Genomic DNA, 13,007 nt, shown 5'->3' with positions numbered 1-13,007 from the left:
CCCCAGCAGACATGGGGAGCCCGGTCGGCGCAAGGAAACAGCACACGGGGCAGCGTGGGCCTTCGGGCGCCTTTATTGGGTTCCACTGCAAGGCCGAGGTCACTGTGCAAGCAGCCCCGACACACACCTGCCAACTCCCAGGGGGGCCACACGCAGGCACCCACGTCCCAGAGGCGGCCACGCCAACCCGACAGGTGCTTTGTCACCTGCTGAGCGTCCTGCGGCCCAGGGGCCTGTGACGAGGGGTGGGCTGGAGCAGCTGGCTGAGCCACTCGGCTTCGGGCACAGAAAGCCAGCCGAGAAGCAGAGGTAAGGGTCCTCCTGAGCGGCAAAGCACATGAGCCAGGGACGCCAGGACCAAGGGGAGACGGTGGCCACCAGGTCTCAGGGACCACAGAGGGAGGCTGCAGTCTGGCCGGCCACCGAGACAGCCCCGGGCACCAGCTGCCCTCCTTGCCTGAGCCGTGAGGTGGGTTGGCAGCGGCCCCCGTGCCCGGCGCCATGAGGGCTGGACCGGCCTCTCCCGCTGGTCGTTAAGGCAAAGAGACGCACAGGTGCCACAGCGCGCATGGGGGCCGAGGCCCGATGGAGCCAGCCTGGCCCTGCACCGGCTGTGCCCCTTCGGCAGCCAGCAGCGGCCTCACCAGGCCGGGGCAGCTAGGGAGCAAACGTGGGCGCAAGTGTCGGGTCTGGGCAGCGCTCCCCAGAGCTGGTGCCTGCCGCCCGCCCTGGGCTTGGTCCGCGTCTCAGGCACTGAGGTTACTTCAGAGCAGAGCCGGCTGTGCCCTGTGAGCTGCCGCCTCCTCGGGCTGCTCTGCAGGGAAGCAGCACGCACCAGGTTCGCGCCCGCCAGCTTTAGCCTAAAAAAATAAATAGAAGTCTTCTGGGCAGGAATTGCGGAAACTGTTATTATAACCGACACGTCGTTCCTGCTGCCTGGCACCGGAGTGGCAGCACGTCAGCCAGCCTGGCCACAGACAGCCCAGGGGTCTGACGGAAAGGCAGGGTGGGACGGGAGGAAGAGCATCAGGAGCTGGGTGAAGAAAGCAGGGCAGGGGCAGCACTGGGTGCCCGATCCAGGTGGCGGTGCAGAGCCCTGGCCCTCGGGCCAGCTGCGAGGCGGCTGCAGGTCGCGTTCAGCCACACCCCAGTGGGCACTGTCTCCGGGAAGAGCTGTGCTGAGCTCTGGGGACCCGAGCCCCGGGCAGTGGGCCCCACCACACTCCTGTGGGGCTCGCCCTAGGCCCTGGGGAGGCTGCACATCTCGCAGTGGCCGGTGCCAGGGGGGTTCATGAAGGTGCAGTGCTGGCAGGCCCACATGGCTGCTGTGGTGGCGCGCGCCGAGCCCCCGACGGCGCCGTACTCCTGCAGACCCGGAAGCTGCACACCGACCGTGCCTGCAGGGGACAAGAGGCACGCAGTGGTCACTTGTATGCGAGCAGAACCCACAGCCTTGAGCTCACTGCGAGGACTCCACGCACAGCATGGAGCCGCGTGGCTCCAGCACCAACTCTGCCAGTGACGTGCCACGGCTGCGTCAGGTACGGAACCATGTGACGTGAGCACTCCCTTAGCTGTGCAGCCAGAGCAGCAGGGACCAGCCCCGGGTCCGGGTCTCCAGACACTTGGCAGAACCAGTGTGGGGGCACAGCCCTTTGCTGCCACCCTGAGAGCTCGGAGAAGGCTCTCCAAGGACTCTCCTTTGCTGGGGCCATGCCAAGCGCCCACAGTGCCCACAGCACATGCAGTCAGGCACTCACTGCACAGCTGCTCGATGGTGGCCCACTGCTCCGACTTCTTCCACGTCTGAGCCAGCTCCTCGTTCCTGGTTCTCACGGCTTCCAGCAGCAGGCTGATGCTGTCCTGCAAGAAGCCACAGGGTTGGGCCTGGTGTGCTAGCCTAGTGGCTAAAGTCCTGTCTTACATATACCAGGATCCCATATGGATGCTGGTTCACATCCTGACTGCCCCACTTCCCATCCAGCTCCCTGCCTGTGGCCTGGGAAAGCAGTGAGGACGGCCCAGAGCCTTGGGACCCTGCGCCCAACTGGGAGACCCGGAAGAGGCTCCTGGCTCCTGGCTTGGGATTCACTCAACTCTGGCCAATGGTGAATCAGTGGATGGAAAATCTTTCTCTTATTCTCTCTGTGTATCTGACTTTCCAATAAAAATAAATCAATAAACTTTATCACCTTTGAGTCCCCAACGGCACAGAGGGTGACAGTTCCTTGGCGAAGGAGGGGAGATGACCCTCACCAGGGAGCCGCAAGCCGACATCCCAGCCCCACCTGTCTACATACGGAGCCGGGCGGAGCATCTCGGCACAGACCCACCTGCAGGGGCATGACGTCATTGGTGACCAGAAAGAGTAGCAGGTGGAAGTCAGAGATGGTGTCCAGGAACACGGACGAGGTGTTCTGGGACAGGTAGGTGGCCAGACTGTGGAAGTCCTGGGGAGAGGGCCGGGGGAAGTGGGAGAGTGCAGGAGCAGGACCAGGCCTCCCTGGAGAGACATGACCAGCCCGCCCAGCAGTGACACAGCACACGTCGAGGGGGACCAGCCAAACCCTGGTGCCCTGCAGGTGAGCCCACCCATGGGGAGGAGCAAGGGGGAGCCCCCACCCTCTCCTCCTTGGACAAAACCTCAGGGCAGAGGTCCCTCAGCGGCACCCCCTGCAGGGGAATGGCAGCATGGAGCACAGTGCCCACACTGGCTTGGGCTGCATGCTTGGTAACCCCCGAGCCCACGGCTGTCCGCATGGGACAGACTGTCAACCCCTCCCGCCTGAGGACTCGCGCTGCCCCAGCCTGTCCGTCAGCAGCCACGAAGATGCCCCTGGAGACTGGCCAGGGAAGGGGCGAGGCTGGGTCTGGTCCCGAGAATGGCTCAGGCCGTCTCGGAGCACAGGACTCTGCAGACACGAGAGAACAACCCAGCCACGCTCCAGTGTCTCCAAGGACAAGCGGCCTACCTGCGTCTCACCCAGGACATCCCGGTTTTCAATCGGAAAAGGATTTTGTGAAATAGAAAAAGTGTAAACTGGATCCTTGGGGAAAGTTGTTGTGATCTGCCAGAAAAAAACACAAAGCTGTGAGGAGCGCCCGAGCAGAGAGCCTGGCGCCACGAGACGAGGGCCTGGTGCCCCCAGTGAGGAGCACCCCGAGAAGAAGGCCTGGCACCTTAAGGCACCCCCAGAAGTACCCGCCATGCACACCACAGGCCTCACAGGGATCACCAGAGTCCCTGTAGTGGCTCCCTTTGGCCAGGGAGAGCCCCCATCAGTGTCAGAGAACCACAGAGGGGAAGGCTGAGCGGTGTCCTAGGCTGTCCATGGGTCCAGGCTGTCCATGGGAGCCAGAGGTCTGTGCAGCCTCCCTAGGGCTGTGGGTGCCCATCACAGGGCAGTCATAGGGTACAGCCACTCTAAAGACTAGACAGAGGGCAGCCAGAGCTGGGTCCTGCCCTAGGTTTGGACATACCTCCGAGTCTTAAATCTGATGTGACCAACAGAAGCCGGGAAGGGGCAACAAGCAGGGATTAGGTAGGATTCCTCCTAGCAGCCCCCAGCAGCCCCTTACCCCCCAGCCTCCCTGGTGGGTACCTGCAGCAATGGCCCAGCCTTTTCAGCTTTGGGGCCAGGCTGGTCCCTGTGGGGCGCCTGTGCCAGAGCAGCAACAGATGCTGAGCTGTGCCCAATGTCCACGGTGCCTGGAGGCGGGGGGCACCCCCAGCCTGGGCATAGGGAGGAGCCATGGGGGCGACCACCAAGAGCACCATACACACGGTACTCAGGATACCCTGGGCCCCTGTCCTGGGAGGGCACGGGAGCAGGACAGCCCAGATACCTCCTCAGAGGGCTGACAGGCATTTTCTGCTGGGTGAGGACCCACATAATTGACATCTTGATGGGGGCAGCCACAGGTTACCAAGGCCCAGGCAAGAACCCAACTTCTTGTGGGAATGGAGTGCCATGGGGCGGCTGGCAGGAAGGCCCCAGGGTAACTGGCTTGAAGTCCTGCTGCCCCGCTCAGCACAGGCCCCGTCCATCTACTTTCCTCCTGGCACTCCCAGGAGCTCCACCATGGAGGCTTTACAGCCCAGCCTGTGGGGTGCTCTTAGGCCATCGGCTGAACACAGCCTCGGTGGGCTTGGCACACGGACTTGCTCCAGACGTGAGGGTGAAGGATGGCATCTCCTTGCCGGCATCACAAGCCTGGCCCGTGTGCAAACAAGCCAAGGAGACGTGGTGCCCCAGCCCCTCACAACAGCTCTGCCAGGCAGAGTGGCCCTGGCTGCTGCTGCTGCCCACGCAGGGGGTTTCACGCTCCCAGGATGGATGGGGGCGGACAGGAGCCCAGAGGCTCCCCACAGGAAGCCACACCAGCTGTCACTGAGAAACCCCAAGTGCCAGTGGTCCATGGCGTGGAATGCCCACATGACCGGATACCTGCTGCGGGGCCTGCAGGCAGAGCCGGGGTGCTGGTCCTTGCAGGAAACATGAACTCCCACCATGTGTGCAAGACAGTTAACCCCAAAACGAGCGGGGCCCCCCTGTGTGCGTCTCGGGGCACAGGCACTCACATCAATGAGCAGGTACTCCACGGGCAGCGGGCGGGCCAGCTGGGTGATCTCGTTGCCAAACTTGTCGATGTCCTGAAAGGATCAAAGGCAAATGGTGGTGGGTGAAGGTGGCCTCTCACCCCCCACGACTTCTGCAGAAACATCTGGAGAACAGAGAAAGGAAGCAAATTGCAGGAGGACCCGTCACTTCCCCGGGGCTTCCTCCCGTGGCTCAGCCAGAGTCTGAGAGGCTGGGCGGGCTGCACCCAGGTCCCCTGCCCTACACGCACTCACAGCAGTCACTGGCAGGCTGTGAAGGGAGAGAGCAAGGCAAGGGGCAGAGCCCGCCTGTGCTACGGCTGCAACAACTGGAGCGTGGACAGGGCAGAGCAGAAGCCTTACTCGTGGGTGCAGGGGCCCGGGCACTAGGGCCTCCTCTGCTCCTTCCCCAGGAGCACTGACGGGGAGCAGCTGTGGATGCCAGGGCCACAGGCGGCACCACAACACTAGGCCCTGAGAGCCAATTTATAAATGCTACAGAGTGTACAGTGAACAGGACCTGCGCAAGAGACGTGCAGGTGAGTGTGCATGTACCCACACGCGTGCACACACCACCTGCCGCCATCTCTGCACGATGCCCAGGTTAGCGTGCACACACACCCGCTGCCGTCTGTGCAAGTCAAAGCCTGTTCTGCTTTGTCAGACGATGTAACACAGCTTAATTACAGGGGAAAGTGGCCAGCATGTGTTCATTAATCACAACGTGACAACTAGATCTGATTTATGTCAGACACGTTGAGCACAGAGCACTGGGAGTCAGTGCACAGGGATGGAGGTTCCCCCAGAAGACCGCACGCGGGGGCCGCATTTCCCCCAAAACTGAATTGTTCACCCCAAGCCTGCAGACCACCACTGACTGCTAACTGCATCCCCGAGGGGGCACAGGGCAGGCCCAGAGCAGCCCTGTCCATGGGTGGCCAGAGACAGCTTTGGCAGTCACACCTGAGCCCAGCAGGTGCCCACAGGCCTTGCTCATGGCCTCTCCTGTGGAAGTCCACAGCACTGCCTCGACGGCCTGCCCTCGACACACCTCGCCCCCACTGCTGCAGATGCACAGCCCCGAGCTGGCCTGCCCGACCCAGCTGCAGCCCGCATGGCTCACATCCAGCAACCTGGCCTTCACTTCCAGGCTCGCTAAGCTGGGTCAGCACCTGCTCATGGCTTCTGGCTCCTGGGGACGTCCAGACAGGGCCTTCCCCTTCGACTGGTCGCTGTTCCCGTCTGCAAGTTAAACTGAGACAAAGGGGTCACCCCTCCCTTCCCACTGGGGACACAGGCAGTCTCCCTTCACACTGAAGGTTGCTGCTTCCGTGAGTGCCAGCAGAGTTCACAGGGCGAAAGTCTTCATGCTGTACCTGCAGACATCATGTCCAGATGCCTTGTTACCCACTCCCCACAACCTCTCCTGGCAGCAGGGACGCTGCAGCCTTGACATCAAAGAGAAGCCTGGGACCAATGTCCTTAGCTCAAGGTATACAGGCTTTGTGCCAGAGGACAGCGAGGTTGGCCCACGGGCTAGCACCACCCTGCTGCAGCGAAGCTCAAAGCCCCGTAGGACGACTCAGCACTCAGCAGCCAGCAGACAGGCGCCCACAGATCCAAAACCCGTCAGGTGGGGGAGCCCGGCAAACGGGAGTCCAGAGCCCATCAGGTGGGGGAGCCCAGCAGACGGGCATCCACAGAGTCCCCGTCAGACTGGTCTCAGATGCCTAATGTGAGCCATGAGTGTGCCATCCCCAGGGACACAGAGCAGCACCCACTCAAGATCAGCAAACGTGAGGCCCTGGGGAAGGGGACCTACGCCCCAAGCTCAGGTCATCTGGTCAGCCCATGGCCAGCGTGGAAATCCAGGCGCCTCAGCCCGGGCCCTGCCAGCAGATCACACACACCACGCACCCCCAGTGCCTCCAGGGCAGCGGAGCAGACACGAGCTGTGCTGGGCATTTCAGGGAGCACAAGGGCTCCCCCCGACAGGTTAGATGAGGCTGTGGTTGGAGAGAGGCCCTTCTGCCGACGTCCAGCTCAGGTGCCTCAAGCACGGCAGAAGCAAACAAGTACGACAGAAAGTGTCTGCTCAGACTCTGAGGAGCTGTCCTGTGGCAGAGCGGGTTAGGTCACAGCCTGTCCAACTCTCTGTGGATGACCTGGGAGAGCAGTGGAGGCCGACCCGAGCACGGGTGCCCGTGACCCAGCAGGTGACCCTGCCAAAGCTCCGGGCTTCAGCCTGGCCCGGTCACAGTCACTGGAACGGTGTGGGCCACACGTGCTCACCCAGGCCCAAGTTGAACCCCACATCTTCCAGTACTTTGCAAACAGCCCCTCAGTGACCACGTAACATGGCGGGGACAGGGGGTCCTTGGTGGCCCTTTGCTCCGGCACAGGATGAGCAGCACGACACCAGGCCTGCCCGCCCGGGGCGAGGGCCTCCACACAACACGCCCCAGCGCGACTCACGGGGAGCGCGACTCTCGGGTGCAGCCACTCGGGATGGGAATTCACTGACGGGACAGGGAGCCAGTGACAGCGAGACAAGTCGCACAAAAGAAAAGCAGGTTTATCTGATTTTTTTATTATTGGAAAGGCAGATTTACAGAGAGGAGGGTAGACAGATCTATCCACTGCTTCATTCCCCAAGCGGCCACAGGAGCTGGAGCTGAGTTCATCTGAAGCCAGGAGCTCTTCCGGGTCTCCCACGCGGGTGCAGGGTCCCAAGGCTTTGGGCCGTCCTCGACTGCTTTCCCAGGCCACAGGCAGGGAGCTGGATGGGAACCCGCCACATGCAAGGAGAGGATTTAGCTGCTGAACCACCATGCCCAGCCCGGAGGAGAAAGTTTAAGTGTAGGAAAATCACACTAAGGCCTGGCACAGTAGTCTAGCGGCCAGTCCTGTCTTGCACACACCGGGATCCCATACAGGCACCGGTTCTAATCCCAGTGGCCCCACTTCCCATCCAGCTCCCTGCTTGTGGCCTGGGAAAGCAGTCAAGGACGGCCCAAAGCCTTGGGACCCTGCACCTATGTGGGAGACCCAGATGAAGCTTTGGGCTCCTGGCTTCAGATTAGCACAGCCACCAGCCGTTGTAGCTGCTTGGGGAGTGAATCAGGGCATGGAAGATCTTCCTCTCTGTATATCTAACTTTGCAATAAAAGAAAAAAATTACACTAACATACGGAAATAAAATAACCTGATAAAAAATATTAAAAGAAAAAAAGAAAAACCAGTCCCTGGCACAATAGCCTAGTGGCTAAATCCTCGCTTTGAATCCACTGGGATCCCATATGGACACCAGTTTGCATCCCAGCTGTCCCACTTCCCATCCAGCTCCCTGCCCGTGGCCTGGGAAAGCAGTGAGGACAGCCCAAAGCCCTGGGACCCTGCACCCGCGTGGGAGTCCCAGGAGAAGCTCCTGGCTTCAGATCAGCTCAGCTCTGGCCTTTGGCCATTTGGGGACTGAAGCATTAGATGGAAGATCTTTCTTTCCATCTCTCCTCTCTGTAAATCTGACTTTCCAATTAAAAAGCAAGGCCCAACTGTGCCAGCACAGCGGTGTATCAGGCCAATTCTCCTGCTAGCGCTGGAATCCACACGGGCACAGCGTCAGATCTGCTCCACGTCGGATCGTCTCCTTGCTGACGGCCTAGAAAAAGCAGCTAAGGTGGCCCAAGTCCTTTGATGCCTGCACCCACATGGGAGATCCAGAAGAAGCTCCTGGCTCCCGGCTTCGCACCGGCCATCTGGGGAGTGAAGCAGTGGCTGGAACTTTCCGTGTCTCTCCTCCTCACTGCCTGTCAAGGCGGCTCCCGCCCTGCTCCCTACAGCTCTGGCCTGGACCAACATGGGGAGCACGGGGGAATGAGTCAACGAGGAAGTCAGTACATCTTCAGGAAAAAAACGTCATTTTGTGTATCAGGGTCGGCTCTGCCGCCCAGGCGCTCACAGCACCCCTGAGGACGCCCCGGTCCCTGCCATCCAGCGGGGAACAAGATGGAGCTCCTGGCTGCTCCTGGATGGAGCCCTGGCCAGGTGGGGCAGAGTGATATGAAAAGCATTAGCCAGGACCCAGACTGTCTCAGGGTGCTAACCTGTCGCACCACCATGCCAGCCCCTCATTCCACCCGAGGAAATGACCCGGAAACGACAGGTGCTAAGAAGAGTAGATGCAAACATCCCAGCAGTTCTGCCTTCCAATGGCCAGAGGGGCTCCCAGAGACCCGAGCTCAGCCGACGAGCTGCTGCAGAGGACAGAAACTAAGCTGGACGGCACGGGAGCTGAGCCTCTGCCCGGGACCAGGGCAGCTCCTGCGCCCCCCGGCCCTGCCGTTGCTCCAGGGACCAGGGCAGCTCCTGTGCCCCCCGGCCCTGCCGTTGCTCCCGGGACCAGGGCAGCTCCTGCGCCCCCCGGCCCTGCCGTTGCTCCCGGGACCAGGGCAGCTCCTGCGCCCCCTGGCCCTGCCGTTGCTCCCGGAAGGCAGTGGAGGACAGTGCTGGGGACCCTGCACCCACGGGGAGACCCGGATGGACTCCTGGCCCAGCCCCAGCTGACGCAGGTATTTGAAGGGTGCACCAGTGGATGTAAGATCTTTAGCTTTGCCTTTCAAGTAACTAAATCTTAGAAAAAATAAATAAAAGAGAGAGGGAAAAAAAGTTGAGAGAGAACACAGAGTAGAAACGGACAGCTGACTCCAGGCAGTCGGACACATCTATGACCCACATTGCCCTGGGAGGCGAGGGCCAGCTGATGTGAGACACTACAGGGCTGTGGGTGGCCGTGTGACAGGGTCGTCCCTGGCCATGGTCTCCAGCCCCGTCACCCCGCAGAGCGAGGCGCCCCTGCCGGTGACAGCCCAGCCGCCTGCAGGCCATGCTTTACCTTATAAAACACGTCAGGCACGTACTGCTCGCTGCTGGACTCCTTGGCGTAGCCGAGCTCGGGGGCGTCCTTGCAGGGCAGCAGGCACTCATCGCGCACCAGCGCCATGCACTGGTTGGACACCTGGTAGCCTTCGAAGTGGACCTGGTTGTCAGGGCCACCTGCAAGAGAGAATCTGCATGGGGAAAGCCCAGCCACCAGGGCAGTGCCCATGCTTCTTCACTTCCCTCAAGAGTGTGCAGGCTAGTTGGCACCCACAGCCTGGACACGCACATGGCAGCAGGCTCCATCAGCAGGACCCACTGCGCACACACTCCGTGCTGGCTCCACAGCCTGGACGCCCTGCTTGCTCAGCACTCGGCTTCTTGATTCTAGAACAGCGGGAATTAGCAGCACCAGCTGAGCTGGGCAAGGACAGGCCCAGGCCAGCAGGCAGCCTGCTCGAACAGCTCCTCAGGCGCAGCAATACCCGGCCAGCCTCCACACCAACACCCGGGAGGTGGGCACCTGGTGCAGTGGGTGCAGAGCCCCAGGGCAGCGCACCCCCTGCTGCAGCGCTTCCTGCCAAGCCACGCCCGGGGAGGCAGGCCGCAGAGTACCAGGCCTTGGGTCCTGTGGCGCGGCGGATCCTGCTGCTGTCATAGCTTGGCCCAGCTACGCCTAACACGCCATCTGGGGAGCGAGCTGGTCAATGGGAAGTCTCTCTTTACCAACACTCTTTCAAATAAGGAAATATGTTTTAAAATGTTTTAAAATCCTCACTATTGGGCCTGGCAGCGTGGCCTAGCGGCTAAAGTCCTCGCCTTGAACACGCCGGGATCCCATATGGGCGCCAGTTCTAATCCTGGCAGCTCTACTTGCCATCCAGCTCCCTGCTTGTGGCCTGGGAAAGCAGTCGAGGACGGCCCAAAGCTTAGGGACCCTGCACCTGCGTGGGAGACCCGGAAGAGGTTCTGGGATCCCAGCTTCGGATTGGCGCAGCATCGGCCGTTGCAGCTCACTTGGGGAGTGAATCATTGGACGGAAGATCTTCCTCTCTGACTCTCCTCCTCTCTGTATATCTGACTTTCCAATAAATAAATAAATAAATCTTAAAATAATAATAATTATAATAATAATAAAATCCTCACTATTTCTGCTTCAGGTTCTCTGACAAAACCTGAACCGTGTCCTGCATGGGGACAGGATGTAGTGCTGTGGTTGCAGCAGATGCCGCAGACCAGACCCAGCGAGCAGGCAGCAAGGACGCAGGACTGGAGCTGGGGTCACCCAGGGCCCTGCTGCCTCCTCTCTGGCCGTGACGCTGGAGGATAGTGTGGTTAACGTGCTGCTTCTACAAGAGCGCAGAGGGAGAGGCGGGCGGGGTGGAGTGTGTGTGAGCACAAGTGTGTGCTTGAGTGTCAGTGTGCCTCTGTGTGACTGTGTGTGTGTGCCTGTGTGAGTGTGTAGGCATGCCTCTGTGTGAGTGTGTGTGTGCCTGTATGAGTGTGTAGGTGTGCCTCTGTGTGACTGTGTGTGTGCACCTGTATGAGTGTGCGTAGGCGTGCCTCACAGGCGTGCATGCCTGTGTGTGTGCGTGTGCCTGTATGAAGTTGCCTTCACTCTGCCCCTGCAGATCTGCACTTGTTTCTATATTACCAGTGAAGTGCTTACAGAAGGAAAACTTTGGGGTCAAAAGTCTTACAAAGCTGAAGACTTAATGCTGGCCAACACAGCTCCCAAGGACCAGTTCGCAAGGATGATCGGATGATGGGAAACCCCCCTCCTTTCCCTTTTTAGATTTATTAATCTACTGAAAAAACAGTTACAGGGAGAGAGGGTGACACAGAAAGATCCTCATTTGCTGGCTCACTCCCCAGATGGCCAGGCCAGGTCAAAGCAGGAGCTTCTTCAGGTCTCCCACGTGTGCAGAGTGGAGCCACCTTCCACTGCTCGTCCAGGAGCATGAGCTCTCGGCCCTAAGCAGGGAGCGCGCTGGAAATGGAGCAGCCAGAACACGACCCGCAGCCGTATGGGAAGCTGACACTGCAGGCGGCAGCTCTACCTGCTACACCACAGCAACAGCACTGGAAACTCCTGTTGCCTGCTGGATACCTCACCTGGATGGGACCCAGATGGGGCCAGGTACCTTGCCTTGGAAGTCCCCAGGGGTCCCAGCGATGTCCTGACACACCTCGGGCCTCTGCAGGGAGACGCTCGCCCCGACACCCGGCGTGCTGGCACAGCTCATGAAGCCTGCTGCTCGAGCACAAGGCCATACGCCACGGCTCCTCCCTCCCCACAGTGCTCTCCAGCTCCGGCAGCACTCAGCTGGCCGCGAGGACTTCAGCCTTGCCTCCTGAGCCCACAGGTGTGCCCTGGGGCACTGCATTCCCTGGCCACAGGGCTGCTGTCTCGGCCTGCACTTCCTGTTCCCCCAGGGAATCAGGACCAGAATGAGCAAGTGTAGCCCTCCACGCCAGGAGAAGGTGAGCCTCTTCATAACCTGCAGGCAGGGCAACAAAGCCCCGAGCACGCAGCCTGTCCCACAGTCCACACTGAGTGTCACAGCCTGTCCCACACTCCACACTGAGTGTCACAGCCTGTCCCACACTCCACACTGAGTGTCACAGCCTGTCCCACAGTCCACACTGAGTGTCACAGCCTCTCCCACACTCCACACTGAGTGTCACAGCCTCTCCCACACTCCACACTGAGTGTCACAGCCTCTCCCACACTCCACACTGAGTGTCACAGCCTGTCCCACAGTCCACACTGAGTGTCACAGCCTGTCCCACAGTCCACACTGAGTGTCACAGCCTCTCCCACAGTCCACACTGAGTGTCACAGCCTCTCCCACACTCCACACTGAGTGTCACAGCCTCTCCCACAGTCCACACTGAGTGTCACAGCCTCTCCCACAGTCCACACTGAGTGTCACAGCCTCTCCCACACTCCACACTGAGTGTCACAGCCTCTCCCACAGTCCACACTGAGTGACACAGCCTCTCCCACACTCCACACTGAGTGACACAGCCTGTCCCACACTCCACACTGAGTGTCACAGCCTCTCCCACACTCCACACTGAGTGTCACAGCCTCTCCCACACTCCACACTAAGTGACACAGCCTCTCCCACAGTCCACACTGAGTGACACAGCCTCTCCCACACTCCACACTGAGTGTCACAGCCTCTCCCACACTCCACACTGAGTGTCACAGCCTCTCCCACAGTCCACACTGAGTGTCACAGCCTGTCCCACAGTCCACACTGAGTGTCACAGCCTCTCCCACACTCCACACTGAGTGTCACAGCCTCTCCCACAGTCCACACTAAGTGACACAGCCTGTCCCACAGTCCACACTGAGTGTCACAGCCTCTCCCACAGTCCACACTGAGTGTCACAGCCTCTCCCACAGTCCACACTGAGTGTCACAGCCTCTCCCACACTCCACACTGAGTGTCACAGCCTCTCCCACACTCCACACTGAGTGTCACAGCCTCTCCCACAGTCCACACTGAGTGTCACAGCCTGT

At 60.4% G+C, this 13,007-nt stretch overlaps 1 protein-coding gene across 3 annotated transcripts in view; it reads right to left on the bottom strand.

Moving 5' to 3' along the window:
• Window positions 1–56: 56 nt before the first annotated feature.
• The window catches only part of NPLOC4 (NPL4 homolog, ubiquitin recognition factor), a 32,603-nt gene continuing 19,652 nt past the window's right edge, over window positions 57–13,007 (bottom strand). The window contains exons 12-17 of one of the 3 annotated variants that reach the window (XM_040989779.1): window positions 9,492–9,652; window positions 4,583–4,654; window positions 2,973–3,068; window positions 2,334–2,450; window positions 1,761–1,863; window positions 57–1,397 (exon numbers count right to left, since the gene is read on the bottom strand). In XM_040989779.1, the coding sequence (XP_040845713.1) occupies window positions 1,240–1,397; window positions 1,761–1,863; window positions 2,334–2,450; window positions 2,973–3,068; window positions 4,583–4,654; window positions 9,492–9,652 (707 nt within the window). In that variant the 3' untranslated portion in view covers window positions 57–1,239. Of the gene's footprint in view, window positions 1,398–1,760; window positions 1,864–2,333; window positions 2,451–2,972; window positions 3,069–4,582; window positions 4,655–9,491; window positions 9,667–13,007 lie in introns of all 3 variants that reach the window. The other 2 variants (XM_040989780.1, XM_040989781.1) reach the window with 2 other exon arrangements.

This window comes from Ochotona curzoniae, unplaced genomic scaffold (assembly GCF_017591425.1).
Source record: "Ochotona curzoniae isolate NIBS_2020 unplaced genomic scaffold, NIBS_Ocur_1.0 contig_523, whole genome shotgun sequence".
Taxonomy (NCBI): Eukaryota; Metazoa; Chordata; class Mammalia; order Lagomorpha; family Ochotonidae; genus Ochotona; species Ochotona curzoniae.
The sequence above is the reverse complement of the archived record's forward strand: the minus strand, read 5'-3'. Positions and strand labels throughout refer to the sequence as shown.